The 25,547-nt window shown below is 41.2% G+C and overlaps 1 protein-coding gene across 11 annotated transcripts in view; it reads right to left on the reverse strand.

The window, feature by feature from the left end:
• The window catches only part of NFX1 (nuclear transcription factor, X-box binding 1), an 81,405-nt gene that overhangs the window by 14,132 nt on the left and 41,726 nt on the right, over positions 1 to 25,547 (reverse strand). For 6 of the 11 annotated variants that reach the window (XR_009346295.1, XR_009346294.1, XM_059141544.1 and 3 more), the window contains exons 10-17: positions 23,278 to 23,375; positions 19,528 to 19,600; positions 15,360 to 15,442; positions 14,339 to 14,447; positions 8,219 to 8,338; positions 5,023 to 5,102; positions 1,229 to 1,459; positions 100 to 173 (exon numbers count right to left, since the gene is read on the reverse strand). Coding sequence is in view for 9 of the 11 variants with exons in the window: in XM_059141544.1 (XP_058997527.1) it covers positions 100 to 173; positions 1,229 to 1,459; positions 5,023 to 5,102; positions 8,219 to 8,338; positions 14,339 to 14,447; positions 15,360 to 15,442; positions 19,528 to 19,600; positions 23,278 to 23,375 (868 nt within the window). In the remaining 2 variants the exon portion in view is untranslated. The remainder of the gene's footprint in view (positions 1 to 99; positions 174 to 1,228; positions 1,460 to 5,022; positions 5,103 to 8,218; positions 8,339 to 14,338; positions 14,448 to 15,359; positions 15,443 to 19,527; positions 19,601 to 23,277; positions 23,376 to 25,547) is intronic. The other 5 variants (XM_059141543.1, XM_059141547.1, XM_059141540.1 and 2 more) reach the window with 3 other exon arrangements.

Genomic DNA, 25,547 nt, shown 5'->3' on the forward strand with positions numbered 1-25,547 from the left:
AAAAGTTCCAAGGACTCGACAATAAACATATGTATACACATGTGTACCTTCTGTAAACTGAGATCCACCACTGTTAGTTAACATTTAAGGAGCACTAACCTTTGATAAGTACTGGAAGCTTCAGAGCAAATCATCATCTCTTTTCTTCGTCCACATTCACAATGCAGCTCTATCTGCAATAAGATTAACATGGAGGGACTTTTAGCACATGGAAACCATAGGAATAGGCAGGTTTCACTTTTATTTTTTTAGAAGATTTTATTTATTTATTTGAGAGAGAGAGAGAGACAGCGTGAGAGGGGAGAAGGTCAGAGGGAGAAGCAGGCTCTCCATGGAGCTGGGAGCGTGATGTGGGACTTGATCCCAGGACTCTGGGATCATGACCTGAGCTGAAGGCAGTTGTTTAACCAACTGAGCCACCCAAGCACCTGGCAGGTCTCACTTTTAAAGCCTCTCTCAAATCAAACCATGGCAGAGGATACAATGAGTGTCTACCCTTCAGGATGGAGGAAGCTAACCATGCATGCAAACTGATGTGGTAGTTGACATGCTAGGAGGGAATGGTTCATTCTACGATGACTCCTTCTGGGAATTACTACTGGCCTTACTTAACCCTACCTGAAGGGGCAGGCCTAGAATGAGGTTTTTACCACTGAACCTGGCCAGGACCATCCAAAGCCTAATCAAGTCCACCTCATCCATCTGCTTTCATCTCCTCAGGGAGGCCTTGCTTAGATCCCTCAGAACAGACTAAATTGCCCACTCCCATGTTCTTACAGCGCCCTCTACAAAGGTGCAATTTCTTGTTCACCACAGTCATAATTCGTTATCTGAGTAAGTAGGCAGTATCTGTCCCAACTCACGGAAGCGAGTGTGTGTTTCCGGTTTACTGGTATAGCTCCAGCACCTAGCAAAACATCTTGCACAAAATACTTATATATTTGTTGAATAAACAGAGCAGGCAATCTGAGTCTTCAGAATCTGCTCTAAGACAGAGAGACCAGGTCAAGTGGCACTGGGTACCTCCTGAACTAAAAGGCCATTTCAAGCTGGGCACAGAAATCTGTGTAATTTATTCCACCTTCCTATTGCTAACTTAACTTGAGGTACCTTGCAACCAGTGACTTCTGATTAGAATGTGGGCCCAGGTGCCTCTGCAAGCAGTCCTGGACTCACTAGCAGCCCTAGAAGCACAGTCAACGCCCTATCTGGAGCCAGAAATACGCACCTTGGCTTTACAAGCAGTCATGGGGCAGGGTGAGCTGGGGTGGCAGGGCGCCATACACGGGTGGCCACAGTCAGCTCTGGGGGTGGTGCACGGCTGCTTGCAGGCTTCGTCCACAAGACATTCTCCTTTGTGACAGAGTCTCTGACACTTGTGCATCCCACATGGTAGCGTGGCACTGCAGGGTAATCCGCAAGAGATATCAGCCAGGTGACAGGGGATGTTGCTTCGTAACTAGGAGAAACAGAAGTAGCCAGATTCTTATCTCCACGTGGGATTTGAGATGAGTTTTAACTTCGTATTTAAACATTTCTGAATTTTCAGAAAGTTACTTTTATTTGAAAAAAATTAGGCTGATATTCAAAATTTGAAAGGTTAGCTTGAAAATAAACAAATCTGAACCTTATTTAATAATACTTATGATCCAAAAGAATTTGTGCTAGAAACTAAGTGTGACTTAAGATATACACTTTCCAGGGTGGGTAACAAGTACATGACATGTACTTGGGATGTGTCATGTACTATAGGGAATATCTGAAAATGCTATGACCAACTGAGAGGATCAGATGATCCCCGCCCACTCCTACCCCCTGAACCTCCCCGCAACTCTGTGCAAACAGCTAGAGCAGTGAGCGGACACATGAACCCTGAGGGCTGGGGACACCCTTGACCCAAGGTTTTAAGACTGTTGGCAGGACTATTTTATGTAAATACATCATCAACTCTCCTCACATCTCTTGACTCATGGTCTCCATAGCTTTAAGCAGCTTTGTCACTTAAAAAATTAAGGGGCAACATGCCATGAAACCCCAAACTCATTTTTTAAATCTTCCAGGATTCCTTCCTCCAGGAAAAAGATGCTGGAATTTTATTTCTGTGGGACCAAAGCTTACTCTTATACATTCACTCAAATTCTTTTGAGAACCCTCAAAATGAGGAATATATTTTGACTCTAGGGACACATACCTTTTACTCTTGAAGAGGCGTCCAAAGTCTAGGACATACATGCTTCTAATTGCTTTAGAACCATTTTAGAAGTATTTTGGTAGACTGTAGTTCCCAATTACTAAAAACCTACTTACACTACTGCCAGGGCCTAGAGATAACTTTTTTTTTTTGAAGATTTTATTTATTTTTGACAGACAGAGATCACAAGTAGGCAGAGAGGCAGGCAGAGAGAGAATGGGAGGCAGGCTCCTTGCTGAGCAAAGAGCCCGATGCGGGGCTTGATCCCAGGACCTCGGGATCATGACCTGAGCCGAAGGCAGAGGCTTTAACCCACTGAGCCACCCAGGCGCCCCTAGAGATAATTTTTGCACACGCTCTATCCTCTGTTGTCCCCTCCCCTCATCACTTGCCTACCTTCTCATTATCTTTTAGGAGGTCACTTTCTCTACAAACACCTTCCCTGGGTGTGGGATCCTTCCATCCTGCTCAGTACTTTTACTTCCCCTGCCACTGCACTTATAATTGACTGTTTAAACACCTGCCTCCTGACCCACAGAGAAGGCTCTACAAGGACAGGAGTCACACCTATCTTGTTCTCTTCTGAATCACTTGCACCAGGCCTGTTACATCTAGCACTTAGTAGGTATGCAATAAATATTTATCACATGAAGTCCAAATGAGCCATCAACACAAAGATAATACATGGATGTCTTAAAACGGGTACTCTCAAAAAAAGTGAGATTTATAGAGATTTATAAGGACTATAAGATTTATAAGGACTATGACTTGAGAACCACTCACAGGAGATAAGGGGAAAAAATATGTCCATCAAGATAAAGATACTGAAAGCATGTTGTCATAGATATTAAGAGTTTCCAAAAATGTTGACTAACATGTTATGAAGTAAAAAGGTTACAAATAGGGGCTCCTGGGTGGCTCAGTGGGTTAAGCGTCTGCCTTCGGCTCAGGTCATGATCTCAGGGTCCTGGAATCGAGCCCCGCATTGGGGCTCTTTGCTCAGCAGGGAGCCTGCTTCCTCCTCTCTCTCTGCCTGTCTCTCTGCCTACTTGTGATCTCTCCCTCTCTCTCTGTCAAATAAATAAATAAAATCTTTAAAAAAAAAGGTTACAAATAGTATAATTTTTTTGTTTTTTAAAGATTTTATTTATTTATTTGTCAGAGAGATAGAGAGTACAGGCAGGGAGAGTGGCAGGTAGAGGCAGAGGGAGAAGCAGGCTCCCTGCGGAGCCCGATGTGGGACTCGATCCCAGGACCCTGAGATCATGACCTGAGCCAAAGGCAGCCGCTTAACCAACTGAGCCACCCAGGCATCCCCTATAATCTTTTTTTTTTTAAATGTGGGCTCCTTTGTGGGCATGGGTCTTGGAACTCACAACCCTGAAATCAAAACCTGAGCTTAGATCAAGAGTTGGACACTTGAGTGAATAAGCCACCTAGACACCCCATAAAAACCATATGAACTTAATAGAGTATGAGAAAGTATGTGTCACATATGCCTGATAATCTAGGCACAAGAATGTTAAGAGTATTTCTTTCTGGACTGCAGAATTGTATATTCTTTCTTTTTTTAAAGATTTTATTTATTTATTTAACAGAGAGAGAGGGGGAAGCAGGCTTCCCGCTGAGCAGAGAGCCCCATGCGGGGCTCGATCCCAGGAGCCTGAGATCATGATCTGAGCCCAAGGCAGAGGCCCAACACACTGAGCCATCCAGGCGCCCCCAGAATTGTATATTCTTAATTGCCTACAGTGAATATGCATTTTTTAAAATAAAGAATTTTTAAAAGTGCTTCCAAGGGTCTATAGTCAATGGTGCCAAATAAGCTTACAAGTTGAGAATGAGGATGAAAGTCCTTCATAGTAGTGGCATTGCAGAGGCACAGATGAACCTGGAGGAAGGTGTTTTGATCCAGTGGCCGGGACAGGAAGCTGCACAGGGCATAGAGGAAGAACAGTGGCAGGTGGTGGAGAGACCACCTCCATGGGTGCTCTCACTGTAACACCTTTACCCAGGCTAGCAACCTCTTCCATGCTAGTTAACCTAAAAGTTGTCTCTGAACACAGCCCACATTTTCAAGGCCACTGACTTTCACTTGATTGCAACCAGAGTCAAAATGATAGCAAAGAGGCTCAAAATACTGCCCACTGTATGATTTCATTCATGTGACATTCCAGAAAAGGCAAAACTACTGGGACAGACAGATCACTGGTTGCCAGGGCCTGGAGACAGAGAGCAAAAGAACTACAGAGACATGAAGGAATATTTGGAGGTGCATGAACTATTCTACATCTTGACTGTGGTGGCAAATCCATGACTATACTAAAGTTTTTGTCAAAATTCAAGGACCTGAACACTTAAAAGAGTAAGTCTTCATTTTTTTTAGATTTGTTTATTTTAGGGAAAGACAGAGAGAGCAAGAGCATGCAAGCGAGGGTAGGGCAGTTGGCGGCGGGGGTGGGGGGGTGGCGGAGAGAGAGAGAAGTAGACTCTATGCTGAGTGCGGAGCCTGATGCAAGGCTCGATCTCATGACTCTAAGAGATCATGACCTGAACTGAAACCAAGAACTGGACGCTCAACTGAGCCACCTAGGGGTCCTGGATTCTTCTATTTCTTCAACCAGCATTTAGCCACAGTGTGGTGGTAGATAAATTTTATTTTATGCAAATTATATCTTAATTTTAAAAAATAAAGAAAAAAGTGGCAAAAGCAAAACTCTACTTCTTGGAGTGTATTTTTACTTTGAGAATCAATAAGACTAACAATTCCAAAAGTAATTCAATTATAAATCTCTAGCTGGAACAATAAACACTTGAGAAAGAAAACTTACCTCGTGTTTTCCCATGCACCATTTCTGAGTTAGGAAAGTACAAGGGGGACACTTCTCTTCACTATGACAAGAATGATACACTGTTAAAAGAGAAAGGAAATTAGGAATTATATTTAGGAATAATGTTCAAATAAAGCCACATAAACTGGGGAACCTCAGTGGCTCAATTGGTTAAGCATCTGACTTCGGCTCAGGTCATGATCTCAGGGATTGGGGCCCACGTCAGGCTCCCTGCTCAGTGGAGAGTCTGTCCCTCCCCTCCAACCCCGGTTGTGCACGCACTTTCTCCTTCTCTCAAATAAATAAATCTTTAAAAAAATAATAAAGCCATGTAAATTATTATATATGTTATAATGATATATAACATGGAGCTTTAAAGTTTAGAAGCTGTTTTATTTTATTAAAGATTTTATTTATTTATTTATTTATTTATTTATTTATGTATTTGAGAGAAAGACACAGACAGCATTAGAGCGGAGGGGGAGGGGCAGAGGAATAAAAGCCTAATGTGGGGCTCAATTCCAGGATCCTGGGATCCTGTCCTGAGCTGAAGGCAGATGCTTAACCAACTGAGCCATCCAGGTGCCCCTGGGAGTACTTTTCAAAATGGAAAACAGGAAAGTAAAAAGTAGGTGCTTTAAAGTGTTGAAGGATGAGCATGAGTGAGAAAAAGAAACCTCCACTGAGGCAGGACAGATACATGAACAGGGAAGCAGAAAGGGAGGCAGTTTCTCAACTCATCTCCTTCGGCACAGCCTCTGGTCTGTCCATTCTACTCAATCATTCTTTTGGCCCTACCTTACATGGCAATTGCTCACTTTTGCTTAGCTATCTTTACTACTCATTCCATCTGACATGATCCCGATTTCTCTCAATTTCCCTGCTGCCTGTAAGAGACAGTTCATCTGGGGGCGCCTGGGTGGCTCATGGTCATGATCCCAGATCCTGCGATTGAGCCCCATGTTGGGCTCCCTGCTCAGTGGAGAGCCTGCTTCTCTCGCTCCCTCTGCCTGCCTCTCTGCTTACTTGTGTTCTAGCTCTCTGTCAAATAAATAAATAAAATCTTAAAAAAAAAGAGTTCATCTGAACTCATCTCCTACAACAAAGCCTTCCTTGGCTGACCATACCTGACCCTGAGCTCTCTTATACTCCCTGATGTCTGAGATCTTTTACAGATGATTTGCTACCATATTATCTGGTCCATTTTCATGTAATGGTTGGTTGTGTCATGGGCATGTAACTACCACCCTCTTCCTCTTGGGAAGAATGTAAGAATTCCTAGGTCATCGGCTACTTTTTTCTTCCTCTGAACCTCTGTGTCTGATGCCATGTTGGATATACAACACTCAAAGACCAGTTAAACGAATGTTGAACAAATGCAGGCTAAAACAACACACCTCATAAATGGTTAAGTTCTCACTATGGACATTAACCACCAGGATGTGGACTTCATCTGTATCATCTGCAAGTGAGTATAAAGGAGGAAGGGGGTAAGTACTGGCTTGGGCACTTAATTCATGCTGGTGTGAACACTGAAGTATGGGCTTGCAGACTAAGCTGGGAGGGCCATCCTAAGGTCCCCAGGAAAGGAGGGACTTTTTCATGAAGAATTCACTTAAAATTCTATTTTACTCTATTAACTTAAAAAACTGAGAACTGAGGGACGCCTGGGTGGCTCAGTTGGTTGGGCGGCTGCCTTCGGCTCAGGTCATGATCCCAGAGTCCTGGGATCGAGTCCCACATCAGGCTCCTTGCTCGGCGGAGAGCCTGCTTCTCCCTCTGCCTCTGCCTGCCATTCTGTCTGCCTATGCTCGCTCTCCCTCTCTCTCTCTCTGATAAATAAATAAAATCTTTAAAAAAACAAAAACAAAAACAAAAAAAAGTGAGAACTGGTAGCCTATTTGTCAGTCTGATTCATATGGAATCTGGTGACTGAAGTTATTTCAGGTTTGCCTCTGGGACTTGGTAAAATGAAATGATGAGCCCAAAATGGTCCCCGAGGAAAGCCAGGAACTAGACTGGACAGAAAATGGATGATGTTAAGTAGCTACAGGCCTGGTATCTCCAGCAGTTTATGAGAGAAGATTTGAAAACAACTTAATTGTCCAGCAACATAAGACTAAGTTATGGCCCATCCATGTAACAGCGCACCCCCTTAACTATTAAAAATCTATACTATAGAGGGGCACCTGGATGGCCCACTTGGTTGAGAGTCAACTCTTGGTTCTGGGTTGAGATTGATCCCTGCATCGCATCGGGCTCGTGTAAGCAGGGAGTCTGCTTAAGATTCTCCCTCCCCGGGGTGCCTGAGTGGCTCAGTGGCATCGGCTCAGGTCATGGTCCCAGGGTCCTGGGACTGAGCCCCACATCAGGCTCTCTGCTTGGCGGGGAGCCTGCTCTGCCTGCCTCTCTGCCTACTTGTGATCTCTGTCAGGTAGATAAATAAAATCTTAAAAAAAAAAAAAAAAAAAAAAAAAGATTCTCCCTCTCCCTCTGCCCCACCTACTCATGCGCGCCCTCTCAAATAAATAAATCTTGAAAAAAAAACCTATGTTGTAGAAAAATATTCACTGGTGAGAAAAGAGATTCAAAATATAGTAAGAGGAGAAAATCTAGTTAAAATAAATTCAGTGGGATCTCACTTTTATTTTATGCAAAGGAAAAAAATGCAAATATATATTTTGCCCATGGAAAAAAAGCACCAAAAAATACTAGTATATAGTAAGGTGTAATTCCTGCAAGGTGGGATAATAGATTGTTTAATTCCAATCTTTTGACTTTATTGACTTTATCTCACTCTCTTTCTTTTTCTACAATAAACACACATTACTTCCATAACAATAGCAACAACAAAAAACAAGTAGCTTTCAATTTTGCAAAAAGATGCTCAACCATGAAATATACATCCAGATTGGAGGCAATGAGAAAAGAAGAAAAGTTCCCGAAAGGTAAGACCAGATGGAGATTCTCCCAGCTTTTCGGGAGTGTGTGACATCCACAGAGTACAGATATGGAGGGCACTGTGATTCCTAGCTGTGGCCTAGATCACACACTCACCTTCACAGCAGCAGCCCCTGAGAACAGGGAACAAGGGGTGGCAATCACAACATGGCCTCATAGTAGTGAAGACAGTCATGCTACCTTGGAAATGACACAGTGCGAGCAGGCTGTGAGGTGCAAAGGAGCTGGGACCCACCTGGATGGTCACATTCATGGACTCTGGCGCAGGTCTGGGTACACTCAGGGGGTCTGGTACCACAGGGAACTGGCGGGTAGATCACTGATGCACCACAGTGGCAGGTTAGTTCATCAAAACCTGATGGAGAGGTGGGTGAAACAAAACAACCAGAGTTTGGGATGTGCCTACACATATTCACACAAACACAAACCACACACACTTTTATTTTTGGCTTTTTTTTTTTTTTTTTTTAGGAGACAGCTTTTTTCACAAAAGGTTTTTTTAAATTAAAGTTGAGCTGGTGCCAAAGGAGCAGAAAGGTATGTTACTTGCAACAAACTTTAAGTCCATGAGTAACCCAGGACACTTTCGCATGTATTTTATAGACAATAGATCTATAAACCATCTCTTTTTTTTTTTTTTTTAAAGATTTTATTTATTTGACAGAGATGACAAGTAGGCAGAGAGAGCGGGGGAAGCAGGCTCCCCACGGAGCAGAGAGCATGATGCGGGGCTCGATCCCAGGACCCTGGGATCATGACCTGAGCCGAAGGCCAAGGCTTTAACCCACTGAGCCACTCAGGCGCCCCTAAATCATCTCTTTTAAGAGAATAGGAGACTTCTACTAAAGTATAGTATTGTTATTGTTTTTTTATTTTCAAACTCTTGGTTAGAAAAATGGATAGGGATTATGAAAGCCACAGATAATTAGCAAACATACAAAAATATGCATTTGAATAGAAACCTCAGAGAGACACTGAAGCCATTAAAAATTTTTTTTTTAATTTAAAGATTTTATTTATTTATTAGAGAGAGAATGAAAGTGGAGAGGAGCAGAAGAAGAAGCAGGTTCCCTGTTGAGCAGGGAGTCTGATGTGGGGTTTGATCCCAGGACTGCAAGATCATGACCTGAGCTGAAGGCAGATGCTTAACTGAATAAACCATCCTGGCGCCACCCTGCCACAAAATTCTTATAGGTATAATCAACATGTATCATGTTAGAAATATGAAGTTGAGGGTGCCTGGGTGGCTTAGTGGGTTGAGCCTCTGCCTTCGGTTCAGGTCATGGTCTCAGGGTCTCAGGGTCCTGGGATCGAGGCCCACATCGGGCTCTCTGCTCAGCAGGAAGCCTGCTTCCCCATCTCTCTCTGTCTGCCTCTCTGCCTACTTGTGAGCTCTCTCTCTGTCAAATAAATAAATAAATAAATAATTCTTAAAAAAAAAAAAAAAAAAGGTATGAAGTTGAAATGAAGCACAGAGCTGCATTCGAGTTCATGATGCACAGTTCCCAAGGTAAATCAAAATGACGACTCACACTGGACAGTTCCAACAAGCAGCCCACCTCAAGAGCTCTCCTAATTCCGAACCCACTGTTCTTCTCCAGTCAGTACTCTTTCCACCAAACCCTTCAGAGGCTACACAATGTGGCAGAAAGAGCCCTATAAATACAATCAAGAGACTTTGGCTTCAAGTCCTAGACCTACTACTTACCTGTTAAGTAATTGTAAGCTGATAATTTTTTTTTTAAGATTTCATTTCTTTGACAGAGAGAGAGACAACGAGAGAGGGAACACAAGTAGGGGGAGTAAGAGAGAGAGAAGCAGGTTGCCCACTGAGCAGGGATCCCGATTTGGGGCTTGGAACCTGGGATCATAATCTGAGCCGAAGGCAGATGCTTAAGGACTCAGCCACCCAGGTGCCCCAGTGTGGGCTGGTAATTTAACCATTCTCAACTTTTTATTGGTGAGGTGGCTTATCCACTCAACAAGCTTATTATGAGAAGTAGCTATGTAAAGGGAATGGGGCTATGTAAGTTGTTTTCATGGAATCCATGTGTGTGATTTATTTATTTATTTTTAAAAGATTATTTGACACAGAGAGAGAGGGAGCAGCAGAGGGAGAGGGAGAGGCAGATTCTCCACTGAGCAAGGAGTCTGATGTGGGGCTCAACCCCAGGACCCTGAGATCATGACCTGAGCTGAAGGTAGATGCCTAACCGACTAAGCCACCCAGGTGCCCCCACGTGTGTGATTTTTATTAAAACACTGACACAACTCTTCTTGAAAATGAAGTAGGCCTAGCATTCTAGCAAAGACATTTTGGGAAGTCTTGATCTAAGCCAATCTTTTAATGTAGCAGTTCTCTAAATGTGCTGTTGATTCCTAAGGGTCCCTGAGCTCCTTTCAGGGAATCCATAAGGCCAAAATTATTATTATTATTATTTTTTTTTTAAGATTTTTTTTTTTTTTAGGATTTTATTTATTTGTCAGAGAGAGAGCGCGAGAGAGCGAGAGGGAGCACAGGCAGACAGGGTGGCAGGCAGTCAGAGGGAGAAGCAGGCTCCCTCCGGAGCAAGGAGCCCGATGCGGGACTGGATCCCAGGGCACTGGGATCATGACCTGAGCCAAAGGCAGCTGCTTAACCAACTGAGCCACCCAGGCGTCCCTATTATTATTTTTTTAAGATTTTATTTATTGGATAGAGAGATGGTGAGAGCAGGACCACAAGCAGGAGTAGTGGGAGAGGGAGAAGCAGGCGTCCCGTGGAGCCAGGAGCCCACGTCAGCATAGTGGGAAAAAAAAAATCTTAGTTTTATTAGGTACCCCTTGGGGCACAGTCACTTAATGACTAAGCCACCCAGGTGTCCCAAGGGGTACCTAATAAGACTAAGATTTTTTTTCCCCACTATGCTGACATTTGCATTGATGGTACAAAAGCAATGGTTAGTAAAACTACCATGGCTTGGGACGACTGGGTGGCTCAGTTGGTTAAGCAGCTGCCTTCGGCTCAGGTCATGATCCCAGTGTCCTGGGATGGAGTCCCACATTGGGCTCCTAGCTTGGCAGGAAGCCTGCTTCTCCCTCTGCCTCTGCCTGTGCTCGCTTGTGCTGTCTCTCTCTCTCTGACAAGTAAATAAATAAAATCCTAAACAAAATAAAACAAAAAACTGCCATGGCTTTAGCACAGATCAAGGCAGTAGTGCCAAACTATAATCATGGTATTTTTCACTGCCAAGCACTTAGAATAAATAAAAAATGCTAGTTTCACTTAAGCAAGTCCTTGATGGGGCACCTGGGTGGCTCAGTGGGTTAAGCCTCTGCCTTCAGGTCAGGTCAGGATCTCAGGGTCCTGGCATCAAGTCCTGAATCAGGCTCTCTGCTCAGCAGGGAGCCTGCTTCCCCCTCTCTCTCTGCCTGCCTCTCTGCCTACTTGTGATCTCTCTCTGTGTGTCAAATAAATAAATAAAAATCTTGAAAAAAAGAAAGTCCTTGTTGAAGCAGTAAAGAAAAAAAAAAACCTAGCTCTTAAATATATGTCTTTTCCATTATCTGTGAAACAGAGTGGGAAATCTGCATAAAGCACTTTTGTTGCATATTAAAATATAACTAGTTGTTTCAAAGAACTGTACTTGTTGGAGTTGTAAGCTAGAATGCCCTTTTTACTCAAAATAATTACTTACAAGCTATGGTTATTTAGACTTAGGCATTTGGAATACTTTTATCAAAAAGTACCCAAGTGAGCCTATCATTTCAGGAAAGCCAACTTTGCTGCTAGTGATAAAAGCTTTCAAGCTTTCAAGTGAAAACAGAATTTTGGAAGTATGTATTTACCACTGTGAGCTTGACAACTTCCTAATACTTTTCCTAAGACCAAGACCTTTCTGGTTAGATTGGTAGATACATTAATAAATGTACATTTTTAATACTGTAATATAAAATTTTTCACTAATTCAAAAATTTGCATAACACAGTGAATAATTCATTTCCAAATGATCAATATATGATGCTATCAAATTGTGCATGGGTAAAAGATCCATTCGAAATACAAGAAAAACCAATGAATTTTAATGTGACAGAGAACAAAAACTAAAACCCTGACTCAAGTTCTTTCTGAAATGAGGCTCAGGTTTGGTGTAATTTCTTTTTTTTTTTTTTTTTTTTAAAGATTTTATTTATTTATCAGAGAGAGAGAGAGGGAGAGAACAAGCACAGGCAGACAGAATGGCAGGCAGAGGCAGAGGGAGAAGCAGGCTCCCCGCTGAGCAAGGAGCCCGATGTGGGACTCGATCCCAGGACGCTGGGATCATGACCCGAGCCGAAGGCAGCTGCTTAACCAACTGAGCCACCCAGGCATCCCAGGTTTGGTGTAATTTCAAAAAAAAGAATATTCACCATTATTACACCTTCTTTTTCCACTATATGTGAGGCCAGATTATTTCATTTCTTTCAACTCCATACTGCAACAGATTAATGTATAAACAGATATGAGACTCCAACTATCTTTTATTAAATCAAGTATCTATTCTTCTAGTTAAAAAAAAAAGTTTTAAAAATATGTCACTTAAGGGTGTCTGGATGTCTCAGTTGATTAAGCACCTGCCTTCAGCTCAGGTCATGATCCTAGGGTCCTGGGACTGAGGCCCACCCACACTGGGCTCCCTCCTCAGTGGGGAGTTTGCTTCCCCCTCGGCCCCTCCCCGATGACTCAAGCTCTCTCTCAAATAAATAAAATCTTAAAAAAAAAAAAAAGTCATTTATGTTAATATGCAATGAGTATATTACCTTTTTTTTTTTTTTTTTTTAATGATTTTTATTTATTTATTTGTCAGAGAGAGAGAGAAAACAAGCAGGGAGAGCTGCAGGCAGCAGGAAAAGCAGGCTCCCCACTGAGCAAGGAGCCCGATGCAGGACTCGATCCCAGGACCCTGAGATCATGATCTGAGCCGAAGGCAGAGGCTTAACTCACTGAGGCACCCAGGCGACCCCATATTACCTTTTTTGTTTTTTCCCCTTAAATATTTGTTTAGGACTGCCTCCTGGCCCACCATCTTTCCTTTTTTTAAAAAATTTTATTTATTTATTTTGACAGAGATCACAAGTAGGCAGAGAGGCAGGCAGAGAGAGAGGAAGGGAAGCAGGCTCGATCCCAGGACCCTGGGATCATGACCCAAGCCAAAGGTAGAGGCTTTAACCCACTGAGCCACCCAGGTGTCCCTATATTACTATTTTTAAAAAGATTTTATTTATTTGAGAAAGAGAGGATGAGTGGGGGGAGGGACAGAGGGAGAAGCAGGATAAATAAAACCCTTAAAAAAATTTCTCAGTTTTAATTTCTAATATGGTAAACAGATATAAATCACATAAAAAGAGCTCTTTGAGGGTCCTTGATATATATTTTTTTAAAGATTTTATTTATTGGGGTGCCTGGGTGACTCAGTGGGTTAAAGCCTCTGCTTTTGGCTCAGGTCATGATCCCAGGGTCCTGGGATCGAGCCCCACATCGGGCTCTCTGCTCAGCTGAGAGCCTGCTTCGTCGTCTCTCTGCCTGCCTCTCTGCCTACTTGTGATCTCTGTCAAATAAATAAAATCTTTAAAAAAATTTTATTTATTTATTTGACACAGAGAGAGACAGAGAGAGAGGGGACACAAACAGGGGGAGTGGGAGAGGTAGAAGCAGGTTCCCTGCTGAGCAAGAAACCTGACCAGGGATTAGGGGTGTGTGGGCGGCATGGGCACGCTTGTTCCTGAGCCAAAGGCAGATGCTCAACGACTGAGCCACCTAGGTGCCCTGTGAGGGTCCTTGATAATTTTTAAGAATGCAAATGAGTCCTAAAACCAAGTTTCCAAGCAGCTGCTAACAATATAGAGAAAGAAGACTACTGAGGATAGAAACTGTCAATGATATTTAAGAGTAACCCAGTAATGAACCAGATCTCATCTTAGCATTGTTGCTGTATCCCAAGTTTTTAACATCTCAACATATCTGAGATACTTAGGCTTAGTTCAGCATCCCATACCAAGTTAAGTAAATCATTCCTTCAAAATATACTATGCCTGGCGGCGCCTGGGTGGCTCAGTGGGTTAAAGCCTCTGCCTTTGGCTCAGGTCATGATCCCAGAGTCCTGGGATCGAGCCCCACATCGGGCTCTCTGCTCAGCTGGGAAACTGCCTCCTCCTCTCTCTGTCTGCCCCTCTGCCTACTTGTGATCTCTGTCTGTCAAATAAATAAATAAATAAAATTGTAAAAAAAAAAAAAAATATATATATATATATATATATATATATATATATATATATACCCACTATGCCTGAACTTCTGGAAAACTCTTACAATAAAGCATACAGTGAAGACACTCACTGGCTTGCCAGCATGACTGGCAGTTCCCGCGATGACAAGGTTCTTCACATCTATGAAGGCCACAACGGAGTTTCCTCCCACAAATCAAAGGACACTTGTGCTCCTTATCCTACAAAGAGATTCATATTTGTTTGTAAAATTATCTCCATTTATACTTTCCACAAACAACAAGAAGAGTAATAAAAAAGGCTCTCCACATTTATGGTGAAATGATGTTTGGAATTAGCCTCAAAATAATCAGAGGGAGTAGGTTTGGATGTGGATGAAATAAGATTAGTTAAGAGCTGGTCATTACTAAAGTAGGATGTTGGATATGTGAGACTCTCTGCTTTTGTATATGTTTGAAATTTTTAATAAGAGGAAGTCTTTAAGCCTTCAAATACTGATTTATAAGTAAGTCTTGTTACGTTGTGCAATTTTATCACTCTATATCTTGTTAATATGTCAACTTTAAAAATAACAATTATATACAAGATACATATATAGATGAGTGTACACATGTGCTACTTTGGTACTGGCACTGTTGCCTTGTTTATACATAAAACACACATGTACAACATGGTAACACATTACTGCTGGGCAGTGCTTTATTTAGTTCCATATAAGTCAATTATTCAGATAACTGACACATGCTCCTTTCAAACTGCTCTACTCATTTTGCCTACTGACCTGATCCATATTGTATGTGAAACCCAAAGCCTGACTTGCTAAGACCAGCCCAGTCTGTATGTTGGGACAGCACATAATCTCCTGTGGAGGACTGTATGCTCATCTGGTGATCTTGAGTTCTGGAGCCTGAGGCCTTCTGTCTTTCTTCTTTCTGTCTTTCTCCCATCTTGCCACAGGCTGACCTGGCTAGGACCTAAAATGGCCTGTCTCTTTAGGCAACTCTCTTACTGCTGCCCAGGGGCTCCTCCCAGTTATTTCTAAATCTGGGCTACATTCCAGATGGCTGAGGCTTCTAGATGCCCAGTCCTTGGATGAATGCAATCTGACTATACCTAATGATAGGTCCACTTACCACACAGCAGATCTCATTACATTTATGCCGTCCACACAACCGTTTCTTGTTACACCGCTTATCACACATAAATGTAGCATCTGCTGTGGCCAATTAAAAAGAAAAAAAAAGGGTAAGGATATGAACATTCATTCAGCAAATATTTGAGTGACTACAAGCTGAAGAAATAAAAATGTAATAATGTAAATAAGTTAGTTATGGTGAAAATACATATAAAAAAATACATTTGTCAGTCTGTCAAAAAAAGACAATGGAAGACTGAGTAATATTCATTATGGGTGAAGGTACAGAGAACAAGGCACACTCAGTGGATAGGAGTATAAAGTTTTGGTGTACATGGTATCCATCAAAAATTTCAGTGGAAATTCTATCTTAAGGAATCATTCCTACATATATACTTTCAAAAGTGGCTAAAAAAAAAGTGGCTAGAGCACCAAAAGCACAAGCAACAAAAGAAAAATAAAAACAAATTGGGATAGATCGAAATTAAAAGATTTTGTGAACCAAGGACACCATTAAGAAAGTGAAAAGACATCCCACATAACAGGTGAAAAGATTTGCAAATAATCTATCTATACAGGCCCAGGATCCAAAATACATAAAAATTCTTACAACTCAAAGAGAAACTACCCAATTAAAAGACTGGCAAAGGACTTAAAAAGACTATTTTCCAAAGATTATAAATGGCAAAGTACCTAAAAAAAGGTTCAACGTCACTAAGGAACAAATGAAAACCATAATGACATATCACTTTATATATATTTAGGGAAGCTATAATAAAAAAACAAACAAACATAAAAACCAAAACCAAAACAAAACAAAAAATAAGCGTTGGAGAGAATGTGGAAAAACTGAAACCCTCAGACATTGTTGAGGGGAATGTAAAATGATGTAGCTGCTACGGAAAACTGCTGTGGCAGTTCTCCAAAAAATTACACAGAGAATTACCATATGATCCAGCAATTCCACATGTAGGTACATATCCAAAAAATTTTTAAATAGATATTTTATTTTATTTATTTATTTTTAAAGATTTTATTTATTTATTTGACAGAGATCACAAGTAGGCAAAGAGGCAGGCAGAGAGAGGAGGAAGCAGGTTCCTTGCTGAGCAGAGAGCCCGATGCAGGGCTCAATCCCAGGACCCTGAGATCATGACCTGAGTGGAAGGCAGAGGTTTTAACCCATTAAGCCACCCAGGCGCCCCAAACAGATATTTTAACCAAAACTTGTGTACAAATGTTCACAGTAGCACTAATCGTAAAAGCCGAAAGATCAAAACCACCCAAATGTTTGTCAACAGATGAACGGATAAATAATTGTGATATATTCACACAATGAAATATTATTCAGCCATAAAGATGAACGAAGTTCTGATATGTGCTATAGCATGGATGAATCTTGAAAACATGCTTAAGTGAAAGAAGCTAGGTATAGAAGGTTACATATTATATGAGTCCATTTATATGAAGTACTCAGAATAGGTAAACCCAGAGACAGAAAGCAGATTAGTGGTTCCCAGGGGTTTGAGGGATGAGAGAGTGAGGAGTGAAAACTTAATGAAAACAGGGTTTCCTCCTGGGGTGATGAAAATGTTTTGGAACTAGACAGAGATGATGGCTGCACACAACACTGTGAATTTACTACATGCCACTGAATTGTATACTTTAAAACGTTCTGTTCTATGTTACGTGAATTTTATCTCAAATTTTAAAAATGGGCTAGGTACTTAAGTGTTTTGGGGTGAAATAATGTTCGAGATTTGTTTTCAAAGTACTCTAGTGAAAATAAAAAGTAGAGAAGGGAGGGATGGGTGAAACAAAAAAGGAAAAATGCTGATAACGGATGATGGGTGACAGGTTTATTATACTAATAATAGTATAGTAGGGGTTTATGATACTAATCTTCCTACTCTCACTTATGATTGAAATTTCAAAACATCAGACAAGATGGCTACTGCATTATCTGTAATGGGGAAAAACTGCAGACAACCTGAATGACCACCCAAAGGGCAATGGTGAACTACAGAACGACATCCCCACATACAGAATACTGAGAGGGAGAGCTATATACACTGACATGGAAAAATGTCTTTGATATATTACTGAGGGAAAAAACCCAAGGTGAAAACAGCATGTTTAGTATAAACCTAAGTTTAGAGGAAAAAACAAAACTAATGGGTCTGTGTATACATCTAAATGAATAGAGAAGGGGCACCTGGATGGGCACTTAGGGTTAAGGTTAAGTAGGTTAACTTAACCCACTTAAGGTTAAGTTAACCTGGGATCAAGCCCTGCATCGGGCTCTCTGTTTGGCAGGGGGCCTGCTTCCCTTCCTCTCTCTCTGCCTGCCTCTCTGCCAACCTGTGATCTCTGTCAAATAAATAAATAAAATCTTAAAAAAAAAAAAATGAATAGAGAAAAAGATCTAGACCCATACCCAAGAAACCAGTAACTTTTTCATCAGGGAAGTGAAACTAGGAGGGGAAAATTGGGTTAGGGTATATTTTCACTTTTTACTTTATATTGTTTTTGCTTTTTTACTTTAAAAGTGTATTAGTGTTATTTTTTCAAATTATGTCTTTAATAACCAGAATTTTGATTGTGGGCTTAAGGCGGGTATTTCTAGTCCCCTCCCAAATAGCCACTCCCCGCCTCCTTAAGGCTAATAGAGCCTTAATTTTGTTCAGAAATTGGGTGCCCATGTGCTCCTCAGTTCAAGGTTGACTGTAGAATAGTCTATCTACCCTGTTAATTCCATTCCCCTTGTTAATATCTGGTTTAGGCAGGAACATGTGATACAGAATATACTAAGAGCCTCTCAGGACTGTTTTCCTTGCTGGTAAGAAGGAAGGGAAGCTTGGGGCACCTGGGTGGCTCAATTACACATCAGACTCTTGATTTTGGCTCCAGTCATGATCTCAGGGTTGTGAGATCAAGCCTCAAGTTGAGCTCTGTAGTCAGTGGGGAGCCAGCTTAAGATTCTCTTTTCCCACCTCACTTGCTCTCTTTTGGGGGGAAAAAACGAAGAAAGGGAAGCTTAAGAATCTCTTTCCTTTAGATATTTTTGGGTAAGATATGTGGATTTGCTGTAGCTAACTTACACCCATGAGGAGAAAACCAAAAAAATCAGAGGCTGACTTTCTGTCCTGGAATCATGAGGCTGGAACTACCCAAGCCTGGACTTGTTCTGCCTCCATACTTCCTATTATGTGAAATAGTAAACTCCCTTACTGCTGATGTTACTTTTCCCTGGGTTTTCAGTACCTGCAAACAAAAGCATCTTAACGCAATACAGCCTTCTTCCTGGCCAGAATAACAGCTTTTATTTTGTACACATTTAACTTCCATCACTTTTCCAAGAAGGTTTTCAGGTGGCTTAAACAAAAGACTATGAGATGGTTAGCAAAGGACAGAATCATAATAGTATGGAATGTCAGATCAAGGACAGAGGAAGAAAGAAAATGGTAGTCCTCAAGGCTAAGAAGGCTGCTGGCTGAGTATCTGTTCCAGGTATGCAACAGTCATATCAAGCCTTATGGGAATCAAACATCAGAGTTAGTGTGTAAGAAGTTTACTGTATTAGGTATTATTCACCTTCACCCCTACTACCATTTTATTATGAAAATTTTCAAACATAAAAAGAAGTTGAAACAACTTTACAGTGACTATCCACATGCCCATTACTGAGATTCTATCACTACTTTTTCACGTATCTACCATTCTATTTATCTTAATATTTGATGCATTTCAAAAGTCAGCTGCAGATATGAGTACACTTACCCTCCCCTAATTTTAGCATTTCTTTTTTTTTTTTTTTTTTTAAAGATTTTATTTATTTATTTGACAGAGAGAGATCACAAGCAGATGGAGAGGCAGGCAGAGAGGGAGATAGAGGGAAGCAGGCTCCCTGCTGAGCAGAGAGCCCGATGCGGGACTCGATCCCAGGATCCTGAGATCATGACCTGAGCCGAAGGCAGCGGCTTAATCCACTGAGCCACCCAGGCGCCCTAATTTTAGCATTTCATTAACTAGAATTCAATTTATGATTTTTACTTTTCTTTTGAGGTAAAAGTTATATACAATGAAATGCACAAATCTTAAGTGTACCTTTATTAAGCTATGACAAATACATAACCCAAACCCCTTTCAAGATAGAGAACAATTACTTTTATCCCAGAATGTTTCCTCTTGTCCCTTCCCAATCATACCTTCACTTTTGAGACTGGTACATGGAAGCTCCTATGGAAAAAGGAAAAAAAGGTAATAGTAACTCCTTTAGGAATAAATGAAACGACACAACTATAGTATAGTGCTAAATGTAGCATGTATATCCTAAATATCCTGTACTTCCCTGGAAGTCACTTATTGACTATCTGTCTGGAACTAGGTTAGCTCAGTCTCTGTATTAATATGCTTTACTCACAACAGGGCTCCAGGTTTACTGACACTTCATAATATAATTGTACAATCTTTGTGGTCTGGCCTCCTACTAATTTAAAGTAGACAAGGAATTATAAAATCTGAATGGAAAGAGTGGCTGCTAAAGGTATACAAAGCAAAGAAAAATAATTGCATGGCAAGGGTAGACAGAAAAAGCCATAAAAAGCAGAAAATGTGACAATATGTAATAATGTAGTACTAGAAGCAAATAGCTCAACACACTTGAGAACAGCCCCTGACATTGCTGAAATGTAGCAAAGAAGAATACAGTAGTCATCCAGTATTCAAAATATTAATAAAGTAATTATACATGAACGACCCCAAAGATCACACGTAACTTGCTGAGGCACGATCCCAAGTAACAGGTGTGGAGAGGCAGCTGTGTGGGAGCAAGCCAGTCATCTGGGGGACAGGGAGCCTGGCTGCCTACCATCTACAGCTGAATTTCTCTTTGATGTTACTCACAGGTTGCTATGTACTCAGAAACTAGCAAAATGATAAAAATATGCTTTCTTAGTGAAAATGACCCTGAAAAAAGAGGCAGCTGCTAGAGTTGAAAAGAGAGGTAAAAAAGGTCTAAGAAATGGAAGATTCTGGCTAGAAAGATGTTTTAGATAAATTCGTTGGCTAGGTTGGATGATAAAAAAAAAGTTCCCCATATGTTTTCCAGAATCCTGAGTAGCCTCATGTAAATTGCTTGAGTGAATGTTCCAGTTAATGCAAACACTGGATTATAGAGTAGAAATGACATGCTAGAGTGGTATCTATAATTGCAGGGAAAGGCAGAGCTCCTATAGATTCTTAAAATCAGAATGAATTACCAACAAAAACTTAAATACAGTACTTTTTGTTAAGAGGTAGTAAGATGTAGCATACATTTTTCAAAGACCCCCACCAAAGTGATTAAAAGAAAACCACCACCGAAGCTTTAAGAAGTAAGTTTTATTTATCTAGAGAACTCACTTCCAGGGGCTGAAGGTGGCCTAGTCAGTTAAGCGTCTGCCCTTGTTTGGCTCGGATCATGATCTCAGGGTCCTGGGCAAGAGCCCTGGAGTTGAGTTCCCTGCTCAGTGGGGATCCTGCTTCACCCTCTCCCTCCGTCTCTCCCCTACCCATGCCTTCTCTCGCTCTTTCTCTCTCAAATAAATAAAATCTTAGTTTAAAAAAAAGGAAAAAAGAAAACTTACTTCTAATAGAAAAGCCCACTCCATTACAAAAGACATTTCATGAAAAATTTGGCTAAACAACATGGTGATGATCAACAGTTTCAAAGAGATTTTTCACTTTGTCAAAATGTTTCAACAGAATTCATACTGATAGTGAGTGGCTCCAGCAATTTTAGAATAAAACTTATTTGCAAAAGTTCTATTTACATGGGGCGCCTGGGTGGCTCAGTAGGTTAAAGCCTCTGCCTTCGGCTCAGGTCATCATCCCAGGGTCATAGGATCGAGCCCCGAATCGGGCTCTCTGCTCAGCAGGGAGCCTGCTTCCCTGCCTACTTTTGATCTGTCAAATAAATAAATCTTTAAAAAAAAATTCCATTTACACACAGCTTTTCATGAGTACACTCACTGCCATGGGATCCACTATTAGAGGGAGTGAGGAAGGACAGTGAATCAGAAGCAAAAAAGCAGAGAAATGAGATTGCAGGGGAGAAAGAAGCAAAATGACCGTACCCATTGCTAGCTCACACACTCCAACCCTGCCTGTACCTCTTGGTCACAAAGAGCACCTCTGCGCATTACTAAAATTGTGATTACTACATCACTGTACTTCACAGTCTTCAAGGCGCTGTAGCTGACATTCAAAATATCTCTACTGCCCCATGTACTCTGCAGTTTCTTTCAGAAAAGAAACACACGGGGTGCCTGGGTGGCTCAGTCAATTAAGCTTCTGCCTCTGGCTCAGTCATGATCCCAGGGTCCTGGGATTGAGCCTCATATGGGCTCCCTGCTCAGCAGGGAGCCTGCTTCTCCCTCTCCAGCTCCCCTGTGCTTGTGTTCCCTCTCTCACTATCTGTCATAAATAAATCTTTATTAAAAAAAAAGAAATGCACACAACTTTTGCCACATGTAAACCACGTTATTTTTATATTTTTATTCTAAAGCTTACCTAATAAGCTAGCTCCCAGTTTATGGATTATATTCTCAGAATCATTTGCAAGTCAGCAGCTACCCAGACCTTGGGCTTGGTAGCAGTGACTATGCACTGAAAGTGGGTCAGAAATGACAGACTTATACTTGGTATGTTCTCCAAGTTAGATTACCCAAAGACTTCCACAGCAAGGCTCCTGCCTTTGGTTACAAGCAAAGGAATCGTAAAAATGGTAAGATGTCCCTTTTCTAACCAAGGGGCCAATAAAAACTGCCCTGGGCATTAAGTAGAAATTGACAAAACAGTTGTATAGTTAAGAATTAACCTTCCTCAAAGGATGGCCGGTCTTTGCCACTGGCTTCAGGGAGGTAATCTCTAAACCCTTGGAATATCATGCCTGACAGAGGAGTGGCACTGTTTGCCTGAAGCCTTGGGTCATCACACAGTGTAACATAATTTAGGGTACAGGCTGGCTATACTGAAAAATCTTAAGGTGGGGAATGGCTACACCACAAAGACCAATGATGTACTTCAGGGTAGGACTTTGGGTCACACAGTGACTGTAGACCTCTGGTGACACTGAAGATTGATACCAGCCACATGGGCAGTCAACCATGTGTACACAATGCAGCCTAAGTAAAAACTGCACACCCAGGCTCGGGTGACCTTTCCTGGTTGGCAAAACTCCATGCATATTATTACCAACTGATGTTGAGAAAGTAACATTGTTCCAACTCCACAGGGAGAGGACAATTAAAAGCTTCATACTTGCTATTTCTTGGACTCTGCCCTGCATGTTTCTTCCTTTGGGTGATTATTAATCTGTAACCTTCTCCCATAATAAACTGTAAGCATGATTATAACAGCTTTCAATGAATTCTGCTGAGTCCTTTTAGTGAATTATCAAACCCTGAGAGTGGTCTTGTGGACACTGGACTTGCAGTTAGTATCAGAATTTAGGGTGGTCTTGTGGACTATTCTAATTCAGCAGTTGTCTAAACTCTTGCAGTGGGTATTATAAATGAGGGTGATCTTGTGGACTGTGTTCTCTCCAACTTCTTAGTTATTTAGCTAACTTCTTGTAGTAGTGCTTTTGCTCTATACCAGCATCTAGCATTATCACCACTTGTATTTGGTAGAGCTATCTGTATGCTTGCTTAGCCCCATTACTGGTCTCTGAGCCTGGAATGCTACTTCCCTCTACCCCCAATACCTACCCTACAACTGGCCCCTGGTTGCTGTCAGCATATACTGGCTGGACTGAATGAATCATACATAGTATGATAGGAATAAAACATTATGATGTTATATTGATTCCTCCCATCCCATCATCACTAATTTAAAAGGTATGGGTGGTAACTCTAACATTGTTTATGATTTACCTTTGTTCTGAAAGAGCATCTGCAGGAAATAACTGATGTACGAGAGCATGGTCCACAGTCTCCTTCATGGCAGAGTTTTTCGCAGGTATGAATGAAATCTTTAAAAAAATGAAAAGACCTAGGAATGAACACTGCAAGTACTCATTTTCAGACTCTCAAGTTCACTAGCCACATTAGTCTTCTAATTCTATGCCCTGCAACTCCAGAATCAGAGTTGAGGGAAGAAGAATGTGTTCGATGCCTTTTCCCTTATCTTTCCTTCATCTGGCAGGCTAGGCCTTTTACAGCAAAGGCAGTGCTCAGAATTAGTCACTGGAATAAAAAGCATAATGCTTTGCCTAAGTCCAAAATCAGTTCTGACTTTCTTTAGGCCTCAAGCCTCAAGACTAGACTTGAGAATATCCTTAAAATTAGAGCCATGGATAACTTTACTGAAGTACTCTTGACTCTGAAAATCTGGGGATCATAAACAATCAGAAACCATGATCCATAACCTCACTGACTCCAGCTCTGCGACTATCTGATGGTAAGAGGCCCACCATTCATTCTGCTAAATTAGGTTTAGGACAAATCCTGTTTCAAGGACCCCTTGGGGATCAGACACAGTCTCTATGGCTGCTATTTAAATGTGTTTCTTTCCATCCTTTTATTTTTCGGCCTAGTTTTATTTTTAACTCTAAAGTCAGTTTTCAAAGATACCACATAGTAGGATCTTGTGCTTTTAAAAACATTTTTGGTTGGATAGCCTCTGCTTTTTAGTAGTTTAATCCATTGACACTAATGTTATTATTGACACAGTTGGATTATATCTGCCATTTAACTTTTACTTTTCTGTACGCCACATGTCGTTTTTGTTACTCTAATCCTCCTTTACTGCTTTCTTTGGCATTAAGTTAATATTTTCTAATATAACATTTTTTCTCCTTTAATGGTATTTTTCACTATTTTAAAGGTTTTTTTTTTAGATTTTTTAAAATTATTTTTATTAACATATAATGTATTATTTGCCCCAGGGGTACAGGTCTGTGAATCATCAGGCTTACACAATTCACAGCACTCACCATAGCACATACCCTTCCCAATATCCATAACCCAACCGTCTCTCCCTAACTCCCCCACCCTCCAGGAACTCTCAGTTTGTTTTGTGAGATTAAGAGTCTCTTACAGTTTGTCTCCCTCCCGATCCCATCTTGTTTCGTTTTTTCCTTCCCTACCCCTCAAACCCCCGCCCTGCCTCTCAATTTCCTCATATCAGAGAGATCATATGATAACTTTCTCTGATTGATGGGGGTGCCTGGGTGGCTCAGTGGGTTATGCCTCTGCCTTCAGCTCAAGTCATGGTCTCAGGGTCCTGGGATGGAGCCCCGAGTTGGGCTCTCTGCTTAGCAGGGAGCCTGCTTCCCCCTCTCTCTCTGCCTGCCTCTCTGCCTACTTGTGATCTCTGTCAAATAAATAAATAAATAAACCTTTAAAAAAAAAATCGTCTTTCTCTGATTGACTTATTTCGCTCAGCCTAATACCCTCTAGTTCCATCCACGTCATTGCAAATGGCAAGATATCATTTCTTTTGATGGCTGCAGAGTATTCCAATGTGTGTGTGTGTGTGTGTGTGTGTGTGTATGTATGTATATCTTCTTTATCCATTAATCTGTTGATAGACATCGAGGTTCTCTCCATAGTTTGGCTATTGTGGATGCTGCTGCTATAAACATTTGGATGCACGTGCCCCTTCGGATCACTACATTTGTATCTTTAGAGTAAATACCCAAGAGTGGGATTGCTGGGTTGTAGGGTAGCTCTATTTTCAACTTTTTGAGGAACCTCCATGCTGTTTTCCAGACTGGCTGCACCAGCTTGGATTCCCACCAACAGTGCAGGAGGTTTCTAGGGGGATTATTTTATGAATAGTTGTTCTAGGGCTTACCATACACATCTTATCAGAATCTATTTCAGATTTATACAAATTAATTCCAGTGAGATATAGGAGACTTCTGCCTAGGTAGCTCTATTCTCGCTTCTTTTATGCTTTATTATTGTATATGTCTACATGTTATAAACCCACAAATACATTTAGATTACTTTCTATAATTTCTATTAAAGCTAAGAAAAGGAAAACAAGCATATATTCATTGTTTGTTGTATTGATCATCTTATCTACCATTTCTGGCTTTCTTCATTTGTTCCTACTGATCTGAGGTACCACCTGGTTCTACTTCCTTCCTCCAGTGCAGTAAGTGTGGTCCCATCCACACCCTTTGTGCTCTTACTGT

The sequence above is a fragment of the Mustela lutreola genome, chromosome 12 (assembly GCF_030435805.1).
Source record: "Mustela lutreola isolate mMusLut2 chromosome 12, mMusLut2.pri, whole genome shotgun sequence".
NCBI lineage: Eukaryota > Metazoa > Chordata > Mammalia > Carnivora > Mustelidae > Mustela > Mustela lutreola.